General features: G+C 35.4%; 1 protein-coding gene across 8 annotated transcripts in view; it reads right to left on the reverse strand.

Annotated features, from left to right (window-relative positions):
- Positions 1-12,673, reverse strand: part of MYO9A (myosin IXA) — a 298,032-nt gene that overhangs the window by 59,260 nt on the left and 226,099 nt on the right. For 5 of the 8 annotated variants that reach the window (XM_008971877.4, XM_008971875.4, XM_063596766.1 and 2 more), the window contains 4 exons: positions 12,043-12,142; positions 11,329-11,541; positions 6,345-6,457; positions 1,948-2,090 (listed from right to left, as the gene is read on the reverse strand). In XM_008971877.4, coding sequence (XP_008970125.3) covers positions 1,948-2,090; positions 6,345-6,457; positions 11,329-11,541; positions 12,043-12,142 — 569 coding nt within the window. The remainder of the gene's footprint in view (positions 1-1,947; positions 2,091-6,344; positions 6,458-11,328; positions 11,542-12,042; positions 12,143-12,673) is intronic. The other 3 variants (XM_034939060.3, XM_055098461.2, XM_003818548.5) reach the window with 1 other exon arrangement.

Raw genomic sequence — 12,673 nt, forward strand, 5'->3', positions numbered from 1 at the left:
TCCCATATTAGCATTAAAAACAAGGCCTACCTTAATACATTTTTTCCAAATATAAATAAAAAGCTATAATCCTAAGTTTTATACATGTGTCATTATGAAGCAAACACACAACAAAGTCTGCTTATAATATGAATTTTCAAATAGAGTTTATACGTCTTTCTCAAGAATTAGCAGCAAAGAATATAATTGTGGGAAATAAAAAACTTAGAAGGATGACTGTCAACCAGACAAGATATAAGAAACTGATAACCTTAGCCACTCAATAGTAGGGAATTCCCAGTTTCCTAAACCTGTAGTATTCATTTAACTTGTTATTGGTTTTATTCACATCCATTTCTCAACTGATAGAAGCAAAGCCATAAGATACAAAAACAGGGGTCTAACTACCTTTCCACCATTCTTTCCTCTGGCATAGAGAGCTCAAGCCCATTCACCCCTCTGGGAAGCTTGATGATCTTTCCTCCTTGTTTCTCTATTTTATCCTAGATATGAGAAGATGCTGGTTTCTTATTGTAACTGGGTCTGTTCTATCCTGCCTTAAGCTTTCTTCCGAGGACCTCTTTCTATTTTAGTCAATGCTGGTATTTCACCCACATTACCATATATCCACCTTGGATGTATATCCCTGTTGAAGAAGTTGGTATCTTTACGTAGTAGCTAAAAACTCTCAGGCATACCTGAGAAAAAGGCTTGAGAAGTGGTAATCTTCTAACATTAGGATAACTTGGAGAGTAAGTAATTTTTCCATTTAGAGAGGTCAGTTTTCTGAACGATGAACTAACTGTTGAGTACTTCTCAAATGTGTTATGCTGCACGCCCAGAAAGTTAAAATAAGAGCTATGGGACTGGGCATGGTGGCTCATGGCTGTAATCCCAGCACTTTGGGAGGCTGAGGTGGGAGGACAGGTTGAGCCCAGAAGTTAGAGGTTACAGTGAGCTATGATCACACCACTCCGGCCTAAGCAACATAGTGAAACCTTGTCTCTAAAATTGAAAAATAATAGCTATTATAAAGTGCCAGGCATCTGCTAGGTACTGAAATATAGCAAGTACTTAATATACAACACAGTGGTTAAGACTGTGGACTCTGGAGCAGGACTGCCTAGATTCAACTCTTAGCTCTTCCAGTTACTATATGTGCATAAATAAATAACTTTTCTTTTTTATTTATTTATTTGAGACAGGGTCTCTCTCTTTCCCCCAGGCTGAAGTGCAGTGGTGTGATCACAGCTCACTGCAGCCTCAACTTCCCAGACTCAAGCGATTCTCCTACCTCAGCCTCCCAAGTAGCTGGGACTACAGGCACATGCCTCCATGCCTGGCTAATTTTTATATTTTTTGTAGAGATGGGGTTTCACTATGTGCCCAGGCTGGTGTTGAACTCCTGGACTCATGTGATCTGCCCACCTCAGCCTCCCAAAGCGCTGGGATTACAGGTGTGAACCATCGTGCCTGGCCTAATAAAAAAAATTCTCTGTGCCTGAGTTTTCTCATCCATAAATTGGGAATAATAATCATACTAACTCTCAAAAAACTGTTGTGAGGAGCAACTGACTTAATAACCATAACATGCTTACCACAGTGCCTTGCATGTAGTAAGCATTCAAATATTAGCTGCTATTAGTTATAACCAGTAATACATATTTGTTAAATGAATGAATAATGGCTACTTTTTTTAGTTTAGAAAATTAAGGCTAACCTATGATACATAGTCATTTTTGAGGTGGTTGCTGCTTCATTGTTTTGTGATGCATTTTTTGGGAACTTCTATTGTAGGAAAAATGTAACTTTATTTTTTAGTTAAGGAAGGATTTAACAATGCTGGTCCTATCTCATTAGAACATCCAGCCAACAGGATTGACATTATGAATACTACAGGAATAGCAAACTTTCAGAAAGAGTGAACAGAAATTATGAACACAAGTTCCACCCTTAGGTCACTTTTACCATCTGGAAACTGATGAGCTGGAATCACATCTGTGCCTGCAAAGAGTGGCGAAACCTCTGACTGGGTAGTAGGTTTCACTCTGGTAGTCTTCTTCTCCCCTTGTTTCCCTTTGGCCCAGAATCTCATCTTAGCTCTCTGAGGTCTGTTTAAAGAAATAAAGGTAAAAATGGAAATTAGAGTATCTCAGTGATAATATTTGTATATATCACTTTAAGCTTTACAAATCTTCTATGTATATTAGCTCATTTAAGCTTCACATTTAAATTAAGCGTATTTATCTTTACTTTTGCATTTAAACTTCACCTGAAACTGAAAGGCGAAAAATTATTTAACTTCTCTGGGTTTTGTTATTTCTATATTCAGATGAGGAAACATCTTGAATACAGAAATAACAAAACCCAGAGAAGTTCAATATTTTTTCTAAGATGAAACAGCCACAAAGCAGTGGAGCTAGAATTCTAACTCAAGTTTTCTAACTCCCAAACTGGTTTATTTTCATTCTTGTCCCCCATCCAGCTTGGATTTAGTATATACACAATTTAACAACAAAGAAAATACTTTTTAAAGAAATCACGAATAATCCTACCACTCTAAAAAACATTAGTTTACCTTTTTTTGTCATTTCCTTCCAGTCTTTATCCATAAGTATGGCAAGTTTTACATCACTGTTATCATGATGCACATAGCATTTTAAATCTTTCCACTCACCATTACATAATAAAAGCTTTAATGTCACTATTTACATTCATGAGTTATTAGTATTATTAACAGCCACTTATTTGAACTTGTATCTTTCTCCAGGCACAGTGCTTACAAAATTTAATTACAATATCAACTTTGCTTTTTTCTTTTTTCTTAAAGAACAGGTGATAGTAACAACTTTGCTTTTAACAAACTACTATAAATATGTTACAGGTGAAAAACTGGAGACTTATATATTAGGTAACTTGCCCAAAGTTTCACAGTGAGTGAAAAATTCAGAACCACATCTATTATATTGTATTGCCTCTTCTTAGTGCTTGTACACGCTTTCATCATATACATCAAAGAAGTACCTTGCGATAACAATGGCATGTAGTTACTGACCATATATTATGTATTCTAACCTCATAGTTGGAGGTTTATTTGTAAATTAATTTATCTGTTCATTTGTCTGTTCAATCATTCAATTAAAAAATTTTGAGTATGTACTAGGTGACAGGTACTATGCCTTATATATGATATTCCTAATTTCACAACTACTGTGATAAACAGTATTATCCTTACTTTACACATGAGCAAACTAAGGCTTACAGGCCTGATGGAGATGGAAGTTAAAATCAAGTCTATCTGGTTTTGAAGCCCATGAGCTCTTTCTTTCTTCCTTTTTTTTTTTTTTAAAAAAAAAAAAAGCTTATTACTAAACTCATATATTTATACATTAAAAAGAGAAATTGTTCTACAAGACTAATTAAAAACAACAGTATCTCTCTGCCATGCTCACCCCATTTTCTGCTCCCTAGAGGCAACACTTTTGAATTGCTTTAACTAATTCTTCTGATATTTAGTGTGCTTCTGTAACTATCATACTCATGGCCACAGATAATGATTAGGCATGTTCCACCATTCCAGTCCTAACCATAAACATGTGCCCCCAAAAGAATTATACTGTAATTTTAGTTAGATCAATATTCAGTATTTACTTTTAATGATATTCAGTATTTATTTTTATTATGTAAATAATATTCACAGTTGAGGGATGTAATTCCCTAAATAATCTACTTTATTCTAGAGGATTTTTAAAATTTGCTCATGAAAACTGTTTGATTTTTCATTTGCTCACTTTTCTATATACAATTCACCTCCACGTGTTTCCCCATTTGTATCAACTCTCAATACATTCAAATGTATTAGGTACTTTATCAGTTTCATCTTATTGAAAAAAATCTCTCCCAGAGCCTTCTAACTTGCTCCAATTTGGAGTGGTTTCCCTCATTGCCTGCTGTGCAGTTGTCATTTGAAAAGCTACTTTCATCATTGTAACAGATTCCTTTTGTCTCTTTTGTTTCATAACAACATGTCTTTTGGTATGGGTCTATTTTCATCCACTATGTTGGGCACTCAGTGGCGTCTTCAAATCTGGAAAATCGTGTCCTTCGGTTCTGTAAAATTTGGCTGAATTACTTTTTCAATAATTTATCCTCCGTTTTCTTGGTTCTATCTTTCCAAAGTTCCTACCATTGGGTCATTGGATCTCCTGAATGGAGCCTCTAATATTCCCATCTCTTCCATTTCTTCATTTTTTGCTCAACATTCTGAGATATGTCCTCAAATTTCCTTTTGATTCTTGAGTTGCTCCTTTATCATATTTTTAATCTTCAAAAGCTCTTTTTATTATGAATGTTTCTCTTTCATGCACCATTTGGTTTCATGAATACAATTGTATTTGTTATGCAAAAGGTCTGTTGATAGTTACATTTGTCTATCTTGAAGTGTTCTATTCCCTGTATAGTTTATTTCTTCCAAGTTGTATTTTATCTGTTAATTTTGGTTTCTTCAATATAAGGTATTTCCTCAAATATATGGTGATCAGTGGTATGTGATTATTATTTAAAGTAGGGTAGGAAAAAAAAAAAAAAAGGCTGCTTGGAAGCTCTAGTGTGCCTTGGTGGGCCTGCTAAAGTATGGTCTTCCTTACAGGGTTAGTTGGTTGACTTTGCAGGGAGAGCTCCTGATAGTAATATATTCAGGGTTTTCCCTAAGGGCTAGACAGAAGTCCCCAAAACTCTTTGAACCATTTGCTTAGAACCATTTGCTTAGAGGGTAAGGGAAATGAAGAAGGCTGGCAAATCTTAACATTCTGTATATAAACAGTCATTAAATCCCTATGTTCCAAATATGTGCCCCAGCCCTCAATTGTATCTAGTAAACTCCAGGTCCAGAGATACTCTGTTTTATACTTTCCAGATAATAAATTTCTTGTTCTACTATAATTGGGGAAGGTCAGCCAGCTAGATGTATCTTTCTCAGCTTTACTTAGCTGAATTAGGATTTGGCTTTCTAGTATGTATTAACATATTTAAAATTTAAAGTCCATTTACTTTTTGGATTCCACAGTTTTATTGCAGTTTTTTCACTTCTAAGTTTTTTTGAGGGGGAGAAAAGTCCTTCGTAGATTCTGTCATTTTAGCAATTGTGGGGGAGGACGTGGGAACTAAATATATATAATCTATTATTTCCAGATGTATGTTCTTCTACTGTGTCACATCTTATTTCTCAATATTTGGTTTCTAGTATTATCTGCTCTGGATTTGGATTACCTTAGATTATACCTCTACAGTCAGCGAAAAAGTGGTCTTTAATATGGTTATGAACCAGAAAAATTTCAACATAATCTTGTAAGTTTTCAGCGAGGCCCAAATGCTTATACAACATAATGAGGGACAAAGATATTTATTTGAAAAATAAAAATTCCATAAGCTCTCTTAAAGAGAACAGAATTATCTCCTGAAAGGCCTTTTCAGTTCCATTTCTAAAATGCTTACCTCAGAACAGAATCCAAGTCCAAAGCTGGCACCTATTTTCAATCTTATTTAGTCTCATTCTCTTTTACAACAAAACACCATAAGTCATGTAACAATTTGGAGACTTTCCCCAAATCATACTGCTAAGTATAGAGGGAGATAAAGCCCATTATATTGAAGGGAACCAGTATGTGCCACCCCAAAATATTCCTCTTTGAGATAAATATTTTTAAGCTAAAGGCAATTAAGAAGTAGATGCAGAAAAGCTCTCTACCCTCCCCTGTTCGCCTAAAAGCAGGATATAAATTTGAAAGGTGTTCTTTCTTCCCTCTCTACCAACAAGGACAGAAAATCACTGGAGACAGTGTAGACCTTTATTAGCTAGAAATGACATCAGAGGAATCTACCAACTTTACTCCGTTAGTTTCCCCATAAATTTACCTTCCCAGTTTTGTTACCTTTGGAAGCCTGAAACTGCTTATCTTTGTCTTGTCACTTCTCTAAAATTAATTGTTCATTGTTGAAGACAATGTATAAGCCAGATTCCTAAACCACTGTTTTGAGTTACCTTTCCTCTGCATGATGTGCATGCACTGTATGCACTAACTTGCTTATTTTTCTCTTGTTAATCTGTCTTTTGTTACAGGATTCTGTCCCAACTATGAACTTATGAGGGTTGAGGGAAATTTTTCTTTTCTTCTCTTCAACACATATCTTAACTACTATGTGCCTATAAACAGTAGGTACTTACCATTTCTTCAAAAATTGGTAAATAAGTTTAATTTCAAAAGTGGCCTATCAATTATGGTTTTTTTAAAAAGCTCAGTACTTAATTATAGTCAGTTATCAAATAAAATTATATTACCCCTGTTAACTCCGTGTATACTTTATACCTTATATCTGAATCTGAAGCCTTCTGTCTCACTGCCAACTTGGTAATCTCTCCTTGAGACATAGTCTTATGAAGTTTTGCTTGTTCATCAACTGACGAAAATCGCTGTGATGTCTGTAATAATTACATATGTGAAAGATTTAATGCCAAGTAAATATATGATAGCACTGTAATTAAAATTCAGGTTACAGAATTACTTGAGCTATTTAAAAACACACAAAACATTGATATTATTCAGAGATTCATTGAAATAATAGAGCCTACCAAAAACTCTATATAAAGTAATCTGAAATAAAGATGACTTGGTCAATGAAAATAAACAGGATCTACCAGTTCATATTTTCTGACAATTTAAAAAAGAATCTCAAGTGGAAAGGCAAGAAAGTGAAAACCATTTAAAGATAGAGACAAAAGATGCAGGATCTAATAAATCTAGAACACTAAGTATTGTTTTTCAAATCTCCTTTTATTTATCCCAAAAAGTGGTTATTACTTTCATGGCTTAACTTGCTATTATAAGTTCCTCATATATCTAATCAATAATTTAAAAGAGATGGAATATGCAATGATTTTTAAAGAGCCAAAAGATGACAGAATAAAGGCTCATTACCATTATTAATGGTCTAAATTATAAACAACTTATAAGGCTATCAAACTGTGACCTGATTTTTAATTGGCAGTTCTTGTTCCATTTGTTTAAAATGTGTCCCTCTAAAGACAATCCTGTTCTCAGGAGAGAATTTCTTGTTATCTATTCAAGTCATTTCCTAATATTTCATTTTTCTGTAGTTATAATATTCTTTCTTTAGCCTTTTGGTCTGCCTCACTATGGCCTTATTAACAGAAAGAGGAAATACCTTAAGTTGGCAAAGATGAAGTAATAGGGATCTGGTCTACCCACTTACCTGAAACCAACAAAAAACCCAGACAAAATAATATGAAACCGCAATGTTTAAAACAATGGACAGATACCCCTGAGAGATGGGAAAAAAAGGAAGTATGTTCTACACTTGTCCCATCTTACTGCCTTGAGAGTTTCTAGGCTGTGATGCAGAGAGGAGGAACCCAGGTGAAACTTGACAGACTCTAAGTGGAACACATGAAGCTGAAAGTCCAAGGTGAGCACAGTGACTAGAGACCAAAAGACAGAGTACTGGAGAGGAGTGAGAAGCACAAAGATAGAACTCTAGAGATCTACAGAAGGTCCACATTGAATGTTCAGCTTGAGTACTAATCAACACTTTGTATGAGAAAACAATCCAAGACCAAGAAAAAGATCACTTGAAAGGATTAAAGGTAATTGAGCCCATCACTCACAAAAGGTCAGTAATAGTGTCTATGCCCAAGAGCCAGAGCATATAACTTTATGATTCCCAGGGCACTGGGCAAAGTATAGAGAGGATCTCACCTCAATAGTCAAGAATAATTAGCCCTAGACTGAGTACTGTTTGGGTCTAACAAACCTTTTTTTTTTTTTTTTTTTTTTTTTTTTAAGAGACATGGTCTTGCTCTGTTGCTCAGGCTGGAGTGCAGTGGTACAATCACAGCTCACTGCAGCCTTGCACTCCTGGGCCCCAGTTATCCTCCTGCCTCAGCCTTCTGAGTAGCTGGGACTACAGGCACATGGCTCTGTGCCCAGATCTTACTTTCCAGACCTCTGTGCAAATAAATTGAAAAGTTAGATGAAATTGATAATTTTATAAGAAAAAAGGGTTTACCAAAATTGACCCTGTTAGATAAAAGGTTTAAAAAAGACTGATTTCCCTAGAAGAAAAAAAGAAAAACTTATCCAGGAACTACACCACAAAAAAGTACCAATCCCAGGTGGTTTCATAGAAAAACTCTGCCAAATCTTCAAAGAACAGATAGCTGCAATGCTATAAACTGGTCCTGACTTTTTTTAGAGAAATAAAATACACATATAAATACTAAGTGTATAGTCAACAGTGTGGCTGCTGTCTTAAGGCTGCCAATCCAAAACTCTTAAGTAATGAACTTTGTTCAATAACAACCAGTTTTCTACCACGCAAGACCAACCTCAAAATCACCTAGCCCAGGTCCTAAAACTTTATGACTATCCTCTCCTGACTTCTCCCTTGTGAGATATTACTAAGACAGTCAAAGTGGGTTTTCCCTTACTGTAATAAGCTAATCAACAGCTTTGTTTGATCAACAGGTTTTTCTGGCAGTCTATGGAGTAGACATCAGAGAGAAAGAAAATTCAACACAGACAAGGATCAGAGAGTATCTCAGAGAATAGCAGAAACAGGAATATAAGAAGTGACAGCAGTTTGGGGGGAATAATGAGAAATTTAGTTTTACTATGCTAGAAGTAATGAAGATTGAAATTCTGGAGAGCCATTCAGAAGTCATATCCATAGAGATGACTGCTTTAAATCTGGGGGATGATAAAAGAAAACTGTACAGAGAAAAGTATAATGTTTCCTATACTAATCCTATAAATAAGGAATAGAAATGATTTTACTAACCCGCTTACCATTCAGAAGACAGAAACTAAAAAAAAAACTATCTTAAAAACAACTGCTTAGCAGAAAACGCCATTCTTCTTGAGTAAATGCCAATGTGGTGTGTATAAAAATGGAGTGAGAGCAGCACACAGAGACTAAACAGTTATTCAAACGGCAGCGTTTGAAGTAAGAGGTTAAAAAACACCAAAGTCACTAAGGAGGGAAACTACTACACTTGTTTCCCCTCCCACAGCAGGTAACAACTGATTAATAATTTAAAAACTCAAATCTCCTTCAATTCATTTGTGAATGTCTTTATCCCATTAGATTGAGTTACTTCACAATTAGAAAGGTCATACAGCAATTTCTTCCAAGATTTAATGACACACTTCAGAGTAATAAAATCAGTTTGTCCAGAAAAAAAAAAATCCAGCTTTTAAAACTCCATGTACCTAGAAAATCAAATACATTTAAAATCCAGAAAATATTGTGAGATTATAGTAGATTTTATTTAGACACAATACATCTTCATCTTCACAATATCAGATAATGTTACAACGTGGAATATTCTCAAGATAAATAAAAAGAGAAACACATTTAAAAATTGTTCCTACCCACCCCATCCCCAACCCTGGTAAGTAACTATCCACATATTCTACAAAGCAAAGCTTCTTCATGCAGTGTCCACCAGAAACAAGCACCACCACCTGTTCCTAAAATAGCTCGTGGTGAAAGAGAAGGAAATGAGAAAGCTGGCGACGTGACTAACACACTGTGCAGGGAAGTGCTCTACAACTACTGGCATGCAGTGACCGTCAAGCAGGTGAACAGAGGCTAGAACACTGAAAGGAGCTGAATGCTCCAAGCAGAAAGCCCAACTTCCTGGTTCATCTCAGTAAAAGTTCCCAGTGTAAAAGAAGTCTATCACCAAAAGGACTAAGGGTTGTTACAAAGGAAACTCTCAGGAACAAAACAGCAGTCATAATGCCAAAGTTTTTCTGCTAACAATAAATCTATGTATACTAGACAAAGCAGGACTTTTCATTAAAATTAGTTTGTTCCATTACATAATTTCGTATTTAACTGTTAATCAGATAACACAGTATATTTCCTTATTTATAACTCAAATACAGGGCACCTCCAAAATGCTATTATTTTATTCTACACTGAAGATTTTGGCTCTAATTATACATATTATCAGATACACAGAATGTTTCCAATTTCTATAATCCTACAGTTCGGCTCAGGTTAATGACTCATTTATCTAATCAGGGGACTTGTTTTGCATTTTTCTCTTTTTGTTGTTGTTGTTTTTGCCTTCATAAAACATCACTTTTGTCACTTAAAAACTGGGTCTACCTCCAACAAAAGATAAAAGACAACGAGAGTATTCTGGACAATAGGAGAAATTTCAATTAATTAGATCTTTGACAATTCAAACAGCTTAAAACAGTTCAAAGATAGAATATTTAATGAGTCAAATAAAGACCATTCTAAAATTTTTCTCTGATAATTGACAGACACTAAAGAATATTAGAGAGCTCAGTTACAGATATGTATGGAAATAAAATGTTATTTCACTCTACTTCATCAGTGATGTTCTGGTTCATATTAGACATACGGTCCTTATCTTATATATTTCTAGGACAATTCCAAAATAAAATTCTTTGCATTAATATACCCATCAATATACTATAATACTTGTCAAACCACATATACACCTGATTTGGGCTGAGAAGATGATATAGTTATATTCTTAGCTTAAAATGGTGCAGCTTTATTCAAACACAACACCAATGTTATATTGTGTGATTAATACAAATTCACATTACATATAGCCTTCTATTTGGCTGGGTTGGTCCAGGAAGACACTTTTTGCTCACTATATGTTTTAAAATTCATGTTTATTTCTTATTAGTGGAAAGTGAGGTGGAGGAAGAAAGTTTACAGGCAAAAAATGTAAAAGTGCATTGTAGCTAAAAGCTACTGGATTATTTTAGACCAAGGATCAGTAAACTAAACCACGGATCAGTAAACTATGGCCAACAGGTCAAATACAATCCACTGTCTGTTTTTGCAGTTTTATTACAAGACGGTCATGCCCATTTGTTTACTTAGTGTCTATGGCTGCTTTCACACTACAGTGGGTGAGTTAAGTAGTTAAGTTAGGTAGTTGCAATAGAGACTATATGACCCACAAAGTCTAAAATATTTGTTATCTGGCCGTTTACAGAAAAAATGTAAGGACCACTGCTCTAGACCTTTTAGGATACAACATGGAAAATTTCTACATTAGTGCCAAGTCAAATAATCTTAATTTTGCCTAATTTGTGGCTTTTTAAAGTGCCCTTTATTTGAGTTCTATTAAATTAAGGTTTAGCTTAGTTGCTGTGTTCACTGAGGTTTCCCATGCACAAACCATTACATGGGAAGAAGCTGTGAAGGTTAGCTTTAGATTAGCAAAGACTATTTCCATCAGATTTGCTTGCTATTTTTCTTATATTGCTGTAAAATTACCATTTCGGAGTCACTGTGAGAGGCCTGACCCAGGCTGGGTGCAGGCCCTAGCTCACAGTGAGAAGCTTGGTCAAGGGAGAGAAGGGGCTCAATAATGTCATCGTAATCATCTTCCTCTGTATCCCCCTCCCCATCGGCAAAAGTACCTCTAGTCAAGAAATCGGAGCGCGTCCGCGCCATTCGAGCTTTCTTTTTATGGGCCGGTCTGGCAACCTGCTTGACCAAATGATAAAACAAATAACACAACAATGTTTGGGGTTTTTGTTCTTTTTGAGATGATGCCAATGAAAGACATCAGAGGGCTCATGAATTTCTTGAAATATCCCTCCACCCAACCATGCCCTTTCCACTAGCAGAAGTGACAGGGATGACCAAAAGGAATCTGTATACATTACTCTGGATGAAGGACTAGAATGGAAGCTAAATCTACACTGTTCTACATAGCCAAAGAAGTCATCTTTCACTGCCATAATAAGTCAACAAAGTCTCTTGCACAAATTGCCTTCTTTTTCTTAGCAACTGGGTTTTTAGGCACCATTCCCTGCCTGGAGTACACCTTCATAATTATAACAATCTCCGCTCATGGCTTCTTTCTCTAAAAACACTTGGGAGTAAATGGGTAGATGAGGTGCTCTACCTACAAGAATAATAATTTCCAAAATAATGTACATCTCTTTTGTATAGAAGATAGATAAACAAAAACTCAAAACTTACCTCTCTTTGGCCTGGCCCAGCTAACTTCACAGGTTTCCATGCTGGTTCATCTTCTTTATGGAGTTGAGGATTTTCACTGTTTACGGCTTCTTTGCTGACACTTTAAATAAAACAATGAAATTACATTTCAGTTCTTAGCAGATATCCCATGGCAGCCAGGTTAAAGACTTCCAGCAAATTCCATAAATATTTTCAGATCTTAGTCAATTCCCAAGACAATTAAGTCATATTTTTTCTGCTTAGCTAATTAGTAATAATAATCCTGAACCTACGCATAAGACTGAATTACTAAAGGCCTTGTCCTGATGATCAGTGGGTATATTCCACTATGAATATGACATATGTTTAAGAATAGAAGCTGCAAAATAAACTCAAGAAATAAAATAGATCTGATGATGGGGAAAGGAAAATACCAAACCCCTGAATCTTTAGAATACTAGTCTTACAAGGGGCCTTTCCATCTAATCATTATAAAATACCTGAAAAACAGCCATCCAGGGATGAGGATCTCATTATATTTTATACTGAGATGGTTCCTATTGGTTAGAAAACTCCTTCTGAAATCTCTCTTTGTAGTTTTCATCCACTGTCTTTGAGTTTTAAAACTCGACGTTGAGGCCGGGTGCGGTGG

Source organism: Pan paniscus, chromosome 16, assembly GCF_029289425.2.
Source record: "Pan paniscus chromosome 16, NHGRI_mPanPan1-v2.0_pri, whole genome shotgun sequence".
Lineage (NCBI taxonomy): Eukaryota > Metazoa > Chordata > Mammalia > Primates > Hominidae > Pan > Pan paniscus.